Below are 18,203 nucleotides of genomic sequence, written 5' to 3'. Positions count from 1 at the left end.
TTCACTTGTGGATGAAGCCTTGAAGGCAATGGCTAGAGCACGTTTTGATTTTTGTTTTTCCTCTGTGGGCTCCGTCCTCCTGGTGCCCCGCGCCCCCCGGCGGGTGGCAGCCACAGTGCGTACCTGACTGTGGGGTCCCATCATGCTGCTGGGATTGTGAGGTGGAGGCTGTGCGTGCGGCGAGGGCTGTGACCCCGGAGGACCCTGTGAGGCCAGACAGTAGAGGCAGGTTATAGATCACAGCACATGGAGAAGCGCAGGAGAAGCTTAAAAGAACCAAAATTAAACCAAAATGAAGGGTGGGCGGCGGGCGTGCGGGCGGCGGGCTCTGGCTCTGGCGGGCAGGGAGGCGCGAGCTGCTGCTGAGGTCGTCGGCTCAGTGTGTAAAACGGCGAGCGGGAGGGAGAGAAGCTGATAAACACACTCACAGGGGATTTACAGGCACGAAAAATCAAATCGAGCTCCTCTGTGAAGCACGCAGGAGCAGGGCCCAGGCACTGTCTGCCGTTGGAGCGGAGTTTGCCATGTTAAATACGTTGGTTCAGCCGGGCTCGGAGAGCACAGCGACACACAGAAGCGGGACCACTCTGCAAAGCGTGGAAGTGCTGCTCATGGGGGATGGGCAGAACCGGGTGAGCGCCTGCCCCCAAGGAGCTCCCAGGCTGGGGGCGCAGAGACAGGTGGTGGGCACCTAGAGACCAGTCCACTGAGGGGAGGGAGAACAGACAGGAGGAGCGAGGTGGTGCCAGAGAATGAAAAACGGGGACCAAGAGGAGGAGACGGTTCCCGAGCGCGCACCCACTCAGCGCAGTTCAGTAATTCACCTTCACCTGAAAACGGCCCCGTGACGTGGGGTTTCTTATTCCTCCTCTTACCAATGAGGAAACTGAGTCTGAAGGGACAAGGGGACTTGGCGATGGCCACACAAACGGCAAATGGCAGAGCCAGGGTGAGAAGCCTGACAGATGCAAGGCTCACCCCAACCCTGCAGCCGGAGCTCGAGCAGGCGTGCGCAGAGGAGGAGGACAGGGCTGGAGGCCCCTGACCACGGGGGTGGGGGAGGGGCTGGACTTGCCACTCCAGTCGGTGGTGAGCCACCCACGGTTCCAAGCTGACCCCTGAAGCCCTGGGCTATGCTGACCTCGACTCCCCAGAAGAGACAGGCCGACGGATTCACTTAAACGGCGGGGTTGGTCAAACTGTGGGTTGCAACCCATTAGTGGGTGGTGAGATCAATTTAGTGGGTTGTAACCATTGTTTTTTAAGAACCTGAAACAGAATTAAAAAATAGAAAATCCTGGACCAGCTTCACGACTTTTAAGGCAATTGTTTTTCATTAGCCTCTATTTCACTTATAAATATACACGTGTATGTGTATACACGGGGTCACAACGTCAAATGTACTTCCTACTGCATGTCCCCATCAAAAAGCACAACAAGCCTGTCCTGGAAGCACCTTCCTGCCCACTCGGGGCCCTCAGAGCTGGACATTCGTGCTGGGGATGAGATGCTCGCCCCGATTCACTGCTCTCCACCCACGATGGTGCCGTTACGCTTGGAAGTTGCTCTTGAGAAAAACTCAAAACATGCATGGGGGATGCACCGGTGTGGTTAAATTAGAAAAGAGAGCGAGAGAGCATCTCTGAGAGACACAGGTGGAGTTTTCGTCCCCATCTTCACCCTCAAAGCCAGGCTGCCCAGCCTCCTGCCTGCATGGGAAACACAGCTCACAGCTAGGAAGGCGCAGGCGGTGGGCACGGAGACGCAGAGGAGAGGTGTGCAGAGCAAGATGAAGGGGCCGCCCAGGAACCCGGGGCCACCACTGCAGACAGGCCTGGAGCTTCCTGGCCAAGCGAGGGGCTGCTCACTTCTGGAGGGCTCCGTGGAGCAGATGTTCCCTTACCTGCCACGCTCCTAATTTCAACAAGTGTGTGTCTTTCTAGCGGCTGCCAGCAACGGCATGGTTTGTTACCATGAGCAATTTTCTTAATTAACAGACATTAATTAGCCATTTAGCAATTTTGCAAGCATTTGTTTAGCGGCTTTCCTAAACATGAATACCACTGTGATAATGGCACTGATTAGAGGGTCCCCTAATTAACAGCACAGGGAAGGAAAATTGAAATCACATAAATTAAAAAGGGAGGGGAAGTTAATGAAGGCGGGACATATTTGCACCTGCAAGTCTTTTGTACCATGAAACTTGGGTGCAATGTAAACAAAATAAGATAATTTGAAGCCAACCCCTGAAAAGAGAAAAATAAAGAGAACGGAGGAGGAGGGTTCAAGGGTGAGGTCCAGTTGCCAAGAGGAGGCAAAAGGCGTTCTGTCGGTTCCCAGGCTCTTGGCAGGCAGGGAGCGCCTCCTCCTCCCCACCGTGGTCACCCTTCCTGGGAACACCCAGCGCTTCCTGGGGGAGCAGTGCAGCTCTGAGACGTCCTGCACACCTGTGCCCCCTTGGGCCGGGGGTGGCTATGGGGGCTGACTCACTGACGGATCAGAAAGAACATAAGTAAAGCACCCAAGAGTGTCTGCCACCCATGGGGGTCTCAGTCGACGGCAGTCCTCACTGAGGGCGAACAGTCGAAGCCGAGACTGGAGGCCTCTGCCTGCCCTTCCAAGCTGCCCCTCGGCCCTGCCTTACAGCTCCTGGGCCCCAGCGGTTCAGAGGGCAGGCCAGTGTGTGCAGTCACTCTGGTGACTTGTCCCTGAACGCGTGGACATGGCACAAGTTGCCTCAAGACAGAGGCCCAATGAGTAGTAAGGACCCAGAGCGGCTGGTCAGGGAGGCCCCTGCCCAGCCCCGACAGCCTCTCTGGCCTGTGGGGAGCAGTGGGGTGTGGGCTGTTAAGTGTAGAGAGAGGGTAGCAGTCTCCCCTCTGACCTGGAGCCGGGGTTCAGAATACTGAGGACAAGGGAACCCTGGCCCAGGCCAGCTGGTCACCCAGAGAGATCCCACCACGCTCTCCACACAGAAGAGGATAAAGCTCAGCGCTCACCCCGAAAGGGGAGGAAGCTCCTCTCCCCCTGCGTCAGGCTCTGGCCAGGCTCTGCTTGCGGACCTCCCCGCACGGCCCCCAGCACTACTGGGAGCTCTTCACGGAGCCGGAAGCCCACCGAGCCCAGTGGTCACCCACGTCCGCCAGGAGCTCCACCCTCTGTGTCTGCACCACCTCCACTCGGCCTGGAGCTCTCCATCTACTTCTGTCCCGGCTCTGTCCCTGAGACTGTGTGACAGCACAGGGAGGGACCCCACACACGGCACATTCTCAGGAGCACAGCACGGGGTCCCACGTGGGGGAAATGTTTGTTTCTGTACAGAAGGTGACAGACGTGTATGCCCATCCCCACGAGGAGGTATGGAATTGCTGCCCTGTGTTTATTAGGCCACAGAAAACTGTTCTCTTCCCAACCTGCATTCTCAAAAGAGACTGACAAGTAAGTTTAGAGAAAACACTTTATGGTCTTTTTAACTTATTACCCACTCGGGCAAAGGACTACAGAAGAGGCAGATGTAAAAAGGATCTTGTTGTAGGATTTCCACCTTTGTTGGGACGCTGGCTTCTTTCCTCCCTAAACTCTGAACAGATCCAGCAGGCAGGTGGGGAGAAACGAGGCAGAGGTGAGAGGAGGGAGTCATAACACTGGCGAGTTTTCCCACAGAGGACAACCCCCCAGGGAGCCTTCCAGGCTCCCACTTGCTGGCAGCTTTAGAAGAAGCCCAAATAGGCGCACCTGGGACCTGCCTGGCCAGGACGGGCTCTGAGCCCAGCTCCACTTAGATCGCCTTTAAACTTCAGAGGCTTCCTATCCCAGGTGCTTAGCCTAGCGAACCCTCCCGGTGCCCCACGGAGGTGCTGGATACAGGCAGACACCTGAGGTGCACAGAGCATGGGGCTAGACCGGGGTTGGGTCCTTACGAAACTTCGGGAGAACTGTACCTGCCTGGAAGTCACCGTTTGTTGGATGGTTCTCAGAGATCCTGCCATCCCTTCTTCCAATGTCCTTCATTTACAGGAAAGAAAAGAGAGGCCCAGGACAGAGGTGGGACACCCAAGGCCACAGAGAACTGGCTGGTGGCTGAACCACATCTAACTCCAGGCCAAGGTTCTATTCACGATAGCATGTCCCCGGTCCAGTGAAGTTAAAGAAATAGGATTTGCAAAAGAACTGGGTTCAAATCCTGACTCCGCCACTGACCGCATCTCTGTTCTCATCACAAAATGGGAACAATTACAGCAATAATAACGGAGCCACACATCCCACACGGTGGAGGTGGCCTTCCTCCGCATTAGCTCACATAATCCTCACCCCTTCGCAGTAAGGGCTATCAATTACTCCATTTTATAGCCAAGGAACTGAGGCTCAGAAAGGTGACGCCACTCACCTAGGGCTGCAAAGCTATTAAGTGGTGGAGCCAGGCCTCAAAGTCTGATTCTAGAGCCCCAGGAGGTCTTAGCCGGTCCCCATCTACAAGCCTTCGAGCAGTGCCTCCATGTCACATGTCGAGCAGGAGGAGCAGAGAGGAATGAGTCCCAGAGGCGCATCTAATCACTCACCCACATGCACATCCTGGATGCTGACCTCCTGTGTGTCTGGCCAGCCCCTCATGGGGGCTGGGGGTGTCAGGGAGGTGCATCAGACTGCTCTTGGCCCTGGAAGCTACCAGGCTACTTGGGAAAAAGGATGAGGACACAGCGATAAACAAGCTCGAGTGTCAGCTTAAACTGCCAAAGGCTCCAAGGGAAGGGGAAAGGTAAACTGAGGCCCAGAGCGGCTGGAGAATGTAGGCCAACAGGGAGCTGAGATGGAATGGGCCCCTGACAGGTCAGAACTCTTCCACTGCACTGCACTGTCTCCAAGGGGTGACGGCCCAGGGAGACCCCAACGCAGGAAATCCCTCTACTGAATCTTGGAAAAGGAAGCAGGAAACGTGCCCACTTCCTGTCTGGGCGCTCACTCTGCCCCAGACTCTCTTAATGGACTCGCCATTCTGTCTCAGACATTCCCAAGATCTTGGATCCGAGATACATAACCCCTGCACTTCCTTTCGCTTCTTTTTCCTGCAACTTCAGCACTGGGTAGTGGTCCATCTGGCAGCCTCTGAGAGCCACTCAGGCAGGGCCTGGGGACGCTCTGCTATGGGTGTGACCGAGACAAAGCCTGGGCCATTCCACTAAGATGCTGCACACGGACAGTTCAGTGACAGAGCCTTTGCTGGCACCGATCAGTGTGGTGGGAGCAGAGCGTTTCCACAGCACAGCGGATCCGAGGTCCCCGTGGAAAAGCATTTCAGTGCCGTGAGCAGGAGCCCCCAGGCCTCCCTGTACTTCACCTGAAGCCGTCCCAAGAGATGGGCTTGTGGCAGGATGGGGAAAGCTTCAAGTCACACAGACCGGAACCCCGTCCCGGCTCCTGCAGGACGTGCTTGAGTCCAGTTCCTCTGAGGAAAATGGAATGTTCTACAAATGTTGCAGGGAGTGGTGTGGCTGACAGCACTAGGCAAACAGAAGGTCCCCAGTCTTCCACGGTCCCCATGCCTCATGCTCCAGGGGCCACTCACTGCCCATTTACAGTGAAAGCGGGAGCTGGACTTGCTCTGCCAGGAACTCCCTCCTGGTCCGTCAAAGCCCACACATCCTCCTTCGGGAAAGCTGCCCCCGCTCTACCCAGTCAGGTGTTCTCGGAACTTGGGGTGTCCTCCTCAGACGTTCTGCCATATCTGCGGGTGCCACGTGGGCTCAAGGGTAGCGACACTTGCCTTCCACCCCAGATGGACATCTAGGCAGGGCCTGAACAGGGCAGCGAGGCTCGGCCAGCAGCTGGACCCCACAGCCACGGTCAGCTAGCCCCTGGGTGCGCACATCTAACGCCTTTGAGTTCAAGGGACCAGGAAGAAAAGTTAGGACCAACAAGGTGACCAAGTTGGTCCTCTGAGCTAAACTCTTGGGGGTGACAGAGGACACTCCTTCAAATTAAAAGTCAGATAAAAAAAAAAATAAACCTGCATTGATTTTTTCTTTAAGGAGAAAAATAATAAAAGCTCTGTGCTAAGTTTAATATTTCCAAAACTCACTGCTCCTTCACCAAACGCTACCCCACACTTCCCAAAGCTGCCTTCACCAGTGTGGAAATCGTGGACTCAGAGAAATGGCTGAGACTCAGCCCCGGGCTTTCTGGTGCCCAGGTGAGCCTGGAGTGAGTGTGAGCGAGGACACGCTGTGGCCAGTGGCGAGAGCATCGGCCTCAAAAGCCCAAAGTACTAGGGGTGGAGTCCTGCCTTATAGCCCTCGGCTGTGGGCTGCTCGTCTGTAAGCGGTGACACCGGCCTCAGAGGAAAGCCGTGAGGGCACTCGTGACTGCCCAACGCCACATCACTGCCACCTAGGCCAAATTTGCCTTTTGTCTTCACAGAAGATCTCTGGGGAAAGAGACCTTGAAGTTTTAGTTGCTCAGAGACAAAATACTCCACGTATCCCCGCCCTTCCCAACTCCTGGGGACACCGGCCACAGATCTGGCAAGGCTGAAGGGGTGGGTTTTACCAACCGGCAGCGGAGACGGTGACTCGCATTACTGGTGGCCTGTGTAATCTGCCTGCTGGGCGTGTCACTTTAATTGAGGGAATATAAAATTACATTAATTACACACATGGTAAAAGGCAAGCGATAGACAATCCAATTTGCTCCTTGGACACAAAAGCTGACAGAAAATGTTGGAAGCCCATTCCGGGGTGAGGGCCAAGGTGTGCCCAGCTGCTACCAACACCCCAAACCCATCAATGCAGTCTGCCTCCACCCACGGCCCCCCCCGGAGGGGGACGCCGACCACCCAGGGGGGTGAGGGAGGGGGACCTGAAACTCTCCCTCCCTTTATCGTGCAGCTCACCAGTGGAAAACTTATTTTTTCTTCATTTCGACCCCTGGGAAGGAACTCGGCAGTGGCGTGGGCAGCTGCCTTCCTATCCTGCTTCTGTCTGTCCCGGAAGAGGCTTGTATGTGTGTGTGTTTGGGAAGGGTTGGGGGTAACGAGCTGGAGTTGGAGCTGAGATTACCAGCTCGGGGCAGAAGGAGCCTGAGCCATCCGTGTGCCCACCCAGCACGGGCCAGGCACAGGCGTGGCAGGTCCTCAGAGGGCTGAGCTGGGCCACACCCAACTGTGCAGCAACCACCTGGGCTCCAGCTCAGCCCCAGAGAGCTCCCAGTCAGGGGGCTGCTGGCCACCTAGGAGATGAGCCCACAACACCCACGACCCTCCGTGGGCACCAGACGAGGGGGATGGGTTTTGCCAGGGAGAGGCCTGGTGAGCAGTGGTCCCACCTTCTCAGGACAGTCGGGAAGTCACCAGTTAGAAGGAGCAGGACAGTACATGGCTCCCCGCTTGGGGCCACCTCTGGGTAACATCAGAAATCCTCACAGCCACTGAGATGAGCAAAAAACTCCTTATTTCCACCTGAGCAAAGGCCCAGCCGACGGGCCCTTCTCCCCGCGCCTCTGTGAGGAGCCGGGACAGCGCTGGGCAGTCAGAAGGGCGATGGGCCGCACACTCATGAACGGGGCTTCCAGGACAGGAAGCCAAGACACCTGCAGGAGGCGCTCAGCGAATGCTTTGCTCAAGAGGCAGGCGGCACGCTGGCCCCACGGAGACAGAGACGCAGAATCAGCAGGCGGCGGTTTTCAAAACAAAGGGAGGAAACTGCAAATGAAAGTACAGGCGGCGTCCAGGACCTAACGGGGAGCTCCCCCACACGCGGCTCCTGCCTGCTCCCCCAGCCTTGGCCCGGACGGGAAGACGGAGCCCCAGGGCCAGGCTCGGTGCCCCGCACAGCGCTGCACACCCAGAGTGGAGGCTGCGGGCAGGGGCAGCACAGGACCCCAAGGCCGCCATGTTGAGCTGGAGTGGGAGCTGGCAAACCTCGGCTCAGGGCCAAATCGGGCCTGACACTTGTTTTTGTAAATAAAGTTTTATTGGAACATGCCACACTCGTTTGTGTACCGTCCACGGCCGCTTCAGTGCTGTACCGGGAGGGTAGAGTGGTTGTGACAGAGACCAGATGGCCCACAAAGCCTAAAACATTTATGACCTGACCCTTCACAGAAAAAGTCTGCTGACCCTTGAGCTAGGTAATGGTTTTCACGACTGAATTCTCAAGGAAAAGGAAAACGCTACTACAACTACTTTCTGATTTTAACCATACATCTCTAATAAGATAGATGAAGCAAAAATTAACATTTTACAAACGAGAAAACCGAAGTCCAGCAACATTACGGTGATTTATCAGAGCCAAGATTTATCCCACCATTAGGACAAACAGAATGAGCGCCTGGACCAGGGGTCAGCAAACCTGGGTTCTAGTTATCCCATCAACAGGCCATGTGGCCACCTGTGAGCCCTGGCTTTCTTGGCCAATGGTCTTGAACACAATGGCCTTTCATCATTATAACACAATAAGCAGCATTCACGTCCAGCCGGTCAGTCCTGGAGTCTCTCCTCGCTGACCACCTCCCCAGTTGCATCCCTGCCATGGTGCTGGGAACAAGCTCTTCCCTCACTCGCCAGCACAGAACATTCTGGGGGCTGGATTCCAGGCCTGAGTGCTTTCCGCAGGCTCCCGCTATCTGACCCTCTCCTGTGCAGGGAATTCACAGGGAAACTCGTCCTGTCTTGAATGGCTGTGGTCGGGATGGGGTAGGGATAAGAGAGTGACTCTGCCTCCAGGCGCTAAATCCTTGGGGCCTCCCTCCAGGACATTCTTTGCATGTGCCTGTATCCACACAACTGGCCACTCTGCTCAGAGACACAGGAAAAGCATTAATACCCAGAACACATGGGCAGAACCCACGTCCACCTGGTGTCCCCGCACTGGGCCACCCTGGGCCGAGCATGCGGGAACAAGCAGGACTCTGGCTCTCCCCAAAAGAGCTCCCAGCTGGCTGGAGAGACGGAGCTGCTACCACAGCAGCAGTCTAGCAGAGGCAGGGACCAGTGCTCTGGGGAGCCAGGTGGCAGCGACCACGGAACAGTCACATTTGGGCAGGACCTGAAAGGATGGGCAGGCATCCTCCGGCAGAGAAGAAATGGAAGGGGCTTTTGGGCCCAGAGACTGGCACCTATGCAGCAGAGGCAGGAAGAGGCATAGTGCTGGAAGGCCTTATGCACAGGATGGTGACACTGGGGCTGGAACCTCCAGGCTCAAGAGCAAGGTCATTTACCTTTGGGAGCTCATGCAAGGAAGCGGTGATTGGATCTATGTCTTGGGAATCACGTATCCATTCCATTCCTTTCCAAAGGTGTTTCTACGCCCTCCCTCAAGTTAGAAATCAAGACTTGTGGCCACTGGAAAACAGTGAGTCCATAGCTCTCTGGGGCGCTAATTCTCATCTTTTGTTGACTACACATGGAACGTGCACCTGCTACCCTACTGAGCCACACTCCAGCCCCAAGCAACCGGCCCTCTTTAATGCTGGTGAAGGAGCTGGGGCCCAGGTGAGGGTTTCCAGTGCCCTGTCCCAGCCCTGTGGGTTTCCGGCCAGGATCCAGACAGCACAACTCTCCCTCCCCAGCTTCCACTGTAGGAGAGACAAGCTCTGCGGGTGAGTGGGGAGGTGGAGACAGACCCAGGATCCAGAACCACGCCAAAACCTTGGAACACAGGAGGAGGCCCACCTTGCCAAGAGAACCAAATCCCCCCAACAAGATTGCCTTTTGCTCTGAAAACGAACAGTGCTGAAAGACGCACTGGCGCCAGCCCGCCAGCCTCCACACCAGCTCTCGCCAGCACTCAGGCTGCGCTGTTAATCACGACAGCACAGCGAAGGCGAGGTGCATATTAAGAAGGCACTGCCTTGGCCACCCAGAGAATTCCTGCTCCACTTCAAGCTCTCCAGACGCAGGCACGCACACAGCCTTCCTGCCCTACCCCTTCGCACCGCGACAGACAACCCAAAAAGTGAAGATTCATCACATCCAACTAGGAAAGGGGGATGCAGGGCTCTGGAAGCCACAGGTCCAGAACACCAGAATTCAACCCCACTGTCCAGTGGGCAGCAGAGGGCTGAGCAGGGACCGGGAGAGTCGGCCCAGGTTTCTCCTTTAGCTTTGCGGCTCCTTAGATGACAGGAGGTTTCTCATCCCTCTTCCTCCCTGAGAAACTTGGGAATGGCCCAAGATCTCTTCCTCAGCTAAGGAGAAGCCACAGGATGGGGCAAGGAAAAGAACCAGAACTCTGGGGAGAAACAGGTATAGGAAGCCTGCCCGTGGTCACCTGGGCAGGGGGCTATAAAACCTGGCACAGCTCAGTGGAAACCTGAGGGGCAGCCGTGCAGTGGGTGCTGTTGGAAGAGCCCCAGATTCATGGGTCAGGAGCACGACCTGCTGTCCCCTCTGAAATTCACTCACCTGGCCTGTAAGATGGGCCACCCCCCCTTCTCACAAATAGCCGTGGGACTGAGATACCGAGAGTCAGGAACTTAGCCCAGTGCCGGGAACTGGCCCTCACCAGCGGGGGCTGCTGATACCTAAAGCTGTGGCGGGACCCTTCTCACCTCATGGAATCCCAGGAACCCCTCTTTCTCGGACTAAGCCTTTCAATAACCCACTCACAGGGAGCTGTCTCCACCAACACGTAACCCGTCCCAATCTGAGCTAGTCTCAGGCTAGAGGCACGCCCCTTGTGGACCCCATCTGATGTTGGGTGCTCTTCAGAAAACTCCGCAGGAGTCGTCTGGCCCGTGAAGTGCTCCCTCATTTCTTCTGCCCCCAAAGCCCTTGATGCCCCAGAGGACAGGAGCATGTGTCCTCTGCTTACCACTGCACCTCCCATGTCCACCCCTTCTAAGAGTGTTGCATTTACAGCCAGGAGACTGAGGCCCAGCGGGGTTAAGCCCCTGCCCCAGAACGGACCACATGTCTCCAAACTCCTAGCCCCTTCCCACGGCTCCAGGCTAAGCTTCCTGGGATCAGACACTATAATTAATCGAGGAAGAGGCACTTAATCAGATCCACATTTGGTGCGTATCTTCTCTGACCTTGGGGCAAGACTTTGTCAAAGTCTTCCTGACGTTAACTGACTCGAGGCTGAAGAGCCTTCAGAAGGGGAGGGGAGCATTCTGCATCTGTGGAAGAGGCCGTGAAGACGTGCTGGAGACGCAGAGACTGGGTCTGAGAGCAACAGCTCTGGCTGTCATCCGGAGGATCAAGAGCTAAGGGGTGAGCGGACGAGGGGCTGGGTCACAAAGAGCTCGAGATGTCTTACCACAAACCTGACTTCACCGTTTCAGTGAAGGGACACCACTGATAGGAGGGCCCTTGGTGGAGGGATGAGCCTCCCCGCTGACCTGCACTTAGCCCAGGCTGGAGTCCGCCCATGGACAGGGAACACCTGGGGCCTCCCAACCCTGGGAGCCCAGCGGCCAGGCAGAAAGTCGTCATTCTCGAATGTGTGTGAAGAAACCGACGAGCGAGCGCCAGCCCCTGGAAAGGTGCCCTTGTGCAGATTCCTGCTCTGCTTCCATTCCCACATTCCCAAATGCAGAGGTGGTGAAGCAGGTGGAGCTGAAACTCAGAGGACACCCTGGTGAGACTCAGTAGTGACAGAAGTCAAGAGCACAGGCAGAGCCAGCCCCTGGGGGGGAGAGCGGACCTAACTCACAAGAATGAGCTCATGTTCACGAGCCCAGCAGGAACGGATCAGAGGCTTCTGGACATACATCCTGCTTCCCTGCCTCCACCTCCCCGTCACCCGTAAGATGGACCAGGGCACAAGGAGTCAAGGTGGTAGGGCCCAAGGAGGTCAGCCAGGTGGGCAGGATTAAGTGAAATAACACGTTGAAGGGTCCAGTAGGGCCTGGAGCTCAGTAGGTGCCAAATATGTCAGTCTAACTGAAGGGCTGAGCGCCAATCAGCCAATCAGTCCGGAGAACCCCAGAACCTCTCCCACACACCTCCGCCACCTCGGCTGTGCTGAGCCCCGGAGACTCCCTTCTGGAAAAAGGAGAAGACTCACAGCGGCCCTTGCTCCTGGATGAGCCGAAGACTTAGCTCCACCCTGGCCTCTGGCTCACAGAAGAGAACAGCCCCAGGACACAGCTGCTTGTGTCTACAACACGGGCCCTGAGCGTCTGTCCGCATGAGGTGACTGGCGGGGCTTGCCAGGTGTCACTTCATGGCGTCCTCACAACCACCCCAAGAGGTCAGGGCTATCTTCACCCCCAACTGTCAGATGAGGCAACTGAGGTTCAGACAGGTTAACCAACTTTCTCAAGGCAACCCAGTGCCAGCCGAGGCTGCCTGACCCCAGGAAGGACGGAGCGCCTTCGGAGAGGGTGGCGGAGGGATGGGACATGGGGCAGGCGAGCCAACAGGACACGCAGGAGCTCAGGGGCCCTGCCGCTGGGCTTCTGACCACTGGTCAACATGGATGCTGAAGCCAGTGAGCCATGTTTCAATGGCAGTCCTGAACATCACTGAACACATAGCATATATGGCACGTATGGACAGCCAGTCCTTGCCAGAGCTCAAAAAGGAGGCTTCGCGGTTCGCTGAAGGACCACTCCTCAGCACAGCTAAGGAAAGCAGTGCCTAGAGAGGTCGGGTCACTTGCCCAGAACACGTCACCAGGAAGTGGCAGTGGGCTGTCTTGTTCCAAAGCCCCTGGTCAGAGCCACTGTGCACTGTGACGCCTCTCCCACAGCGGGTGCCCTCCTGCCCCCCCCCCAGCACCGCAGACAGAGCTGATGTGGTGTCCCCGTGGTGGGGGAGCCCCTTGGAGAGCCCAGCACCCAGCATAGAGCTGACACTTCATGAAGGCTGCGGTGCCCTATCCGTGCTCTTTCCAAGTCTAAGCCCACCACTCTGGTCTCAGCAGGAGACGGGGGCTTTCTGGAAGACAAGCTCAGAACCAGCAGCGGGCCTGGCCCGGGGGCCTCACTTATCTCAAGGCCTTCATCTGGGGGAGAGCTTGTCAGGAAAAGGTCGGCTGGGGAGTTAATTCAGGCAGAAACAGGACATGAACCCGAAACCCACATTGTGGGTCTCCTGTTGCATCCCCAGCTCTTAGAACAGTGCCTCACACTCAGTGAGATGCGAGAATGCCCTCTGACCTCCAGCCAGATGCCTGGCCCACCCAGACTCCCCAAAGGCAGTTTCCTTTCAGGTTGGCATGATCTTATTCGGGGGTGGGGGGGCGTCTATCCTGAGCCACGTAATGCCAAGGCATGTTATTACAGGCTTCTGCCGGAATTCTCTTCCTCAAACCTCATCTGCTACAAGGGCTGAGGAATTTGACCTTTTTTTTTCAGGGAAAAAAGCCTCAGCATGATTTGCAGAGAAGGAAGGTGGAGGCAGGAGCAGAGGAGGGTGTACCCCCTCAGCCAACTTTGAAGAGACAAAGCAAAAACACAGGCCCCCCAGTGAGAGGTGGGAGGATCTTGTCGGGGAACAGACACGCCACAGTGCTGGGACAGCCCACAGCAGCCCAGCTCTTAGGCACGGGGGAGACTTCAACTCTAAAAGAAACCCACAGTAAAAACCCAGGTCCAAAGGGGAAACGATAAACCAGCCCGAGCTCTTCATAAACGAGAAGCGAACGCAGTGCTCACACCAGTCCTGGAGTATCAGAGCCACACAAGTCCGAGATCCGGGAGTCAGCCTACAGCTCAGGAGGAGGCCCAGAGAGGGGGCGCAGGCGCTGGGGTCTTGGGGCGCGAGGAGTGGCGGCAAGAACACAGCCCGGGCCTCCGATGTCCAGGGCTCCTTCCCCTCCCTCAAAGGGGCAGAGACCGAGGCGGGTGTCTCGGGGAGGCAGAGGCAGCAGCGAGAAGCCAGCTGCAGCCCCGGCCGGGCTCCTTGGCGTGGGGCTGGCTCTGCGTTAGGGGGCAGCCGAGGCCCGTGGAGCACGGGGCTTTGTTCCGAGCCCGCCTCCCAGGCACTGCCAGCGGTGCGGGGTGCACAGGGCAGCCGGCAGTGATGGATGCTCAACTCTCCATTTCATCAGTGAGGGTGACAGCGTGACACGGGAGTGCACGGGCTTTTTGGGGGTTGTGGGGGGGGCCAAGTGTGCAGGTACAAACATGCCTGCACGTGTGCACACAGGCACACCCGCCAGCCAAGGCCAGGACTTTTTTTTCCTTTCTAGGAGGGAGCGAGGGGCCAGGCAGCCTGGCATGCCAGGAGTAACCTTTTGTCCACTGTTGCTAGGAGCGCCAGCACGGTCATCTGCGGCTGGGCAGACATCAGGCACCAGGCTGGCTGCTGGGAGGTGCAGGAGCACAGCCTGACCTTTGTGGGGGTGGTGTTGGCAAGAAAAAAAGGTTTTTGCCCTCTCTCCTACCCTGGCCTTTCAACCCAGGCCAGGCAATTATGGGGGGAGGTCTGTGTGTGGGTCCTTGGTGGTCGGGGAGAACAGCCCAGACCACAGCATTGTAGAGTAGCCAGGGGTTTATAAAGCCCTCTTGAGCACCGCTCACTGGAGTGATGAGCAAACTAAGGCCCAGAGCGGGGAGGATGATTCCCCAAGGACACACAGCAGTTTCGCAGCAGGGCTGGACTGAAACCAGGGCATCCAACTCCCTGGGCAGGGGTCTTCAGGCTTAAAGCCTCCTGCTGGCTTCATCCCAGTTGCCAGACGAGGGGGCTGCCACTGTGGGAGCCGAGTCAGCCTGGAAGCGGTGGGAGCTGGGGGTGGGGAACCGCCTACGTGGCCCAGGGCCCAGCAGTTGGGGCGCCCCGCCTCCGCTCTAATCCCTCTCAGCAGGGGTGGCCCTGCCTTCTGTCAGTCTGGAGGCAGACGGCAGGGCGGGAGGAGGGCGATGCTTCTGTGCCCTGGAGGAAGGGGCACACTCTCCTGACCCAGTACCTCCGTCCTCCTCTCCCATAGGCCAGCACATCGATCAGACCCCCTGGGCCCACAGGGAAGCAGCCTGGGAGAGGGGCTGGTGTTGGAGAGCAGGGCCCAGAAAGGGGAGGGGATTTGCATCCATCATTTGCTCCATCTGGATCCACCGCCCATCCAGGCCTGTCTTCCCAGAGCCACTCTCTCACCAGCGTGAGCCTCGGTTTCTCATCCATACAGTGGGAATGCTGTTAGCTCTCAGGCCTGCCTTACAGGGTTCAAACGAAATCACAGACGAGGATGCCTTTTCTAATCCTGAGAGCAACCAGAAGAGGGTCCGACAATTCCACTGCAGGGTGTAAGGGCGGCCAGGGAGGACCAGGCTGGGCGGCCACAGGACCACAGGCGGGGCCCCCTCCCCTGGGAAGGGAAAGGTCCGGTCCGGCAGGCTAGGAGGTACCTCAGACTCAGCCTCTCACCAGACCTGCCTCCTGCTCTCCCACCACAGCCCCAACCTCAGTCCAATGCGGGCCAGAACTCCAGGCCTCCTCCCAGCTCTGCTTCACCCCCAGCTCCAATATCCAGCAGGGGACCACCAGTTGAGGGTAGGGAGGCACCAGAGCACCCAGTCTCCACTCCAGCTCAGGCCCTCGCCACCTCCCGAGGGACCACAGCCTGGACTCCACACCTCCACACTGGCCAGCCTGGCATGAGCCTGGCCCCTCCAGGCCACTGGTGCTCTTCCAGGACTGTGTCACTCCCTTTCTTAGGAACTCTCCATGGCTTCCCTCTGTTCTTAAGTCCATCATGCTGTCTATCCAGGCCTCCTGTTATCCCAAGCTGGCCCTCCACATCCACATCCTGACACACTGCCCCCTGCCCCGCTCACTGGCAAGTGCCTCCTGCTCAGGCCTCAGATGGCCCCTGGGCCAGGCTAGCTGCTCCCTTTGCCTGCCTCCATGGCACTGACCCTCCATCAGACTGTAAACCCATGGCTGCCTCCTTAGTCTGCAGTGCTCACCAAAGCTGGGTGACTGTGAGGTCACTGCGTCCTTAGAGACCATGTGTGGCCAATGTGCTAAGGGATGGTCATCAAGCCTGGCTGGCGTCACATGGCTTAGGTCCCAGGCTCAGACTCACCATATGTCAAATGGGGACCTGGGCCCTCCGCCCCCCGCATCAAGTCCTCCCTAGTAGCAGGCTTTGAAAACAACAAGAACAAGGGGTCTAATTCTTCCCAAGTCTCCCCAGGTCCCAGACTTGCCCTAGTCGGCACGGAGAAGTCTTTCCTGTCGCAGCAGCTCTCTGGCAGAAGGAATGTCAGCTCCCTCTGCTGCTGCCTGCTTCCCGCCGGAGAGGAAGGCAGGAAATGGACAGCACTCGGCCCAGCTCCTGGGAACTGCCATGCTGCTGTCACCAGCCTGTTCTCCTTTACTGGGCTTTGATCCTCCCTGGAAATACTTCACCCCATCCCAAGGCTCACAGTCCCCAAGGCTCTCTGCTGGGCAACTAGATTCTGCTTGGTTACCACCCACACCAAGGAGCTCACTACTTATTTCATCATTAAATTTGGAGGGTGGTAGAAACGTCCTCCCTACAAAGATTCAACTTAGCCTCCCTGTTCTTTTCTCTCAAGGATCTGAGATCTAAGGGCTGAGCCTCACAGAGGCAGGTCTGAGTATCTTCCACATGACAGAACTCCAGACACTTCAAGTCAGCCATCAGAGCCCTCCCGAGGCTGCTTCTCTCCCAGAGAAGCCCCAGCTACTTCTGCGGGAGAGAAGCATTTCCTATAATCTCAACAGGAAAGGTCCAAGGTTGTGTGTGTCTCTCTCCCTCTTATTTCCGGACCATTTCTCTGATTCCTGGGCTATACACATCATTTGCTCTTCTCCTCTCCCCCCACAACTGACGGAGGGGGTCTCTGGGGGCAGACCTCAACTCTTCCCAAGCCTGCAGGAACGAGGACTCACTGGAATGGGGGCACATGTCAAGCCCTACTGTCCCCCACCACGGTGGGCAGGATCAGGATGTTCAGAGCAGGATGGGCTGAGCTTTTGGCAAAGGGAGCTGGGTTCTCCAGGACTGTCTTCTCCAGAGAAGGCACAGGCTTTAGCCCTGTGACTTCTGCTGGGCCTCTGCAATGCCAGTGTCCATCATCGATGTGGTGAGCACCCAGGTCCCTGCCTCCACAGAGTAGCTGTTCTAGAACACGGACCTGGCCAAGGCATCACCCGGACCAGGTGCTCCAGTGGCTCCCTCACCCAGTGGATGGAGCCCGCCCTCTTCAACAAGGTCCAGCAACAACTGCCAGCAACCTCTCTGCCACATCTCCTACTGAGCACCTGTCATCCACTCCCTTCTAGATGCCATCCCAGCCAGGACCACGGTGCCTCTAGGAAGCCCCTTCTGATCTCCTGTCTGGGCAGGCAGGCCTCTCCACTTCCTGCTACAGGGCAGGGGTTTACCTGTCAGGCTCTCTGGTGGGCTGGGTGCTTCTGTGGGCAGACTACGGTTGATGCAGTTCTGGCCTAGAGCCAAGCCCCATGCTTTTACAGAGGTGGCCGATTACAGCCACTAACCACAGGCCTGCTTGCCTCTGGGCCTCTATTCTACATCGATAAGCGAAAAGTCTGGACTAGATCAGGGATGGCAAAAACACAGGACATGTACTACCATTTACGTGGCCACATTCATGGTGGACATTGCCAATCAGTATTTGCTGAGCCTGGACACAGCTTCAGAATCATTCTCAACACAATGTTCTAAGCAGCCATCACTAAGCAATCAGAGCTGGTATTTGAATGGCAATACTGCCTACTTTGAAAGAAGATGGCTACAGTTTCTCTTCCTCCCTCCATTACTTCCCTCCCTTTTTCTTGTTCTTTATTCTCTCTTCTTCTTCCAGACAATCAGACATGTGTCTCTATCTGGACTCCTGATGCTGTGGAAGGACACGAGAACCAGGAACCAGGAGCCTGGGCTCTACTCTGATTTCAGTCCTGGGCTGATAACTCGGGCAGGTCATTCACCTTTCTGAGCCTCACGCGCCCCAGCAGCCATGCCTCCTTGCAGAAACTCTGTGATCAAAATGAAAGCAAGTTGCATGTCTAAAAACACTACATCACTGAAAACAATTATTGGAATTTAAAACAAAACAAGAACAAAAACAGCCTGTACCCAAAGCTCTCTTCTCTGTGACTCCTGCCCTCCCGCAATTCCCCAGCTCTGGACCTGGAAATTCTCATTGGACAGTGCCTCCCTCAGAACCACCTTAGGGCCAAGGAGCAGGGGACCAACCCAGCCCAGCGGTTCCGGCCAAAGGCAAGCTGAGTTTGCCAGATGTGCAGCCCAACCGACTTAAGCTGCGTGAAA

At 56.8% G+C, this 18,203-nt stretch overlaps 1 protein-coding gene across 3 annotated transcripts in view; it reads right to left on the bottom strand.

Annotated features, from left to right (window-relative positions):
* SSBP3 (single stranded DNA binding protein 3) overlaps window positions 1-18,203 on the bottom strand; it is a 162,129-nt gene that overhangs the window by 25,885 nt on the left and 118,041 nt on the right. The window contains exon 6 of one of the 3 annotated variants that reach the window (XM_044770858.2): window positions 124-204. The exons of the other annotated variants lie outside the window; for them this stretch is intronic. Within the exon in view, the coding sequence (XP_044626793.1) occupies window positions 124-204 (81 nt within the window). The remainder of the gene's footprint in view (window positions 1-123; window positions 205-18,203) is intronic. 3 annotated transcript variants of the gene reach the window in all.

Source organism: Equus asinus, chromosome 5, assembly GCF_041296235.1.
Source record: "Equus asinus isolate D_3611 breed Donkey chromosome 5, EquAss-T2T_v2, whole genome shotgun sequence".
Classification (NCBI taxonomy): domain Eukaryota; kingdom Metazoa; phylum Chordata; class Mammalia; order Perissodactyla; family Equidae; genus Equus; species Equus asinus.
The sequence above is the reverse complement of the archived record's forward strand: the minus strand, read 5'-3'. Positions and strand labels throughout refer to the sequence as shown.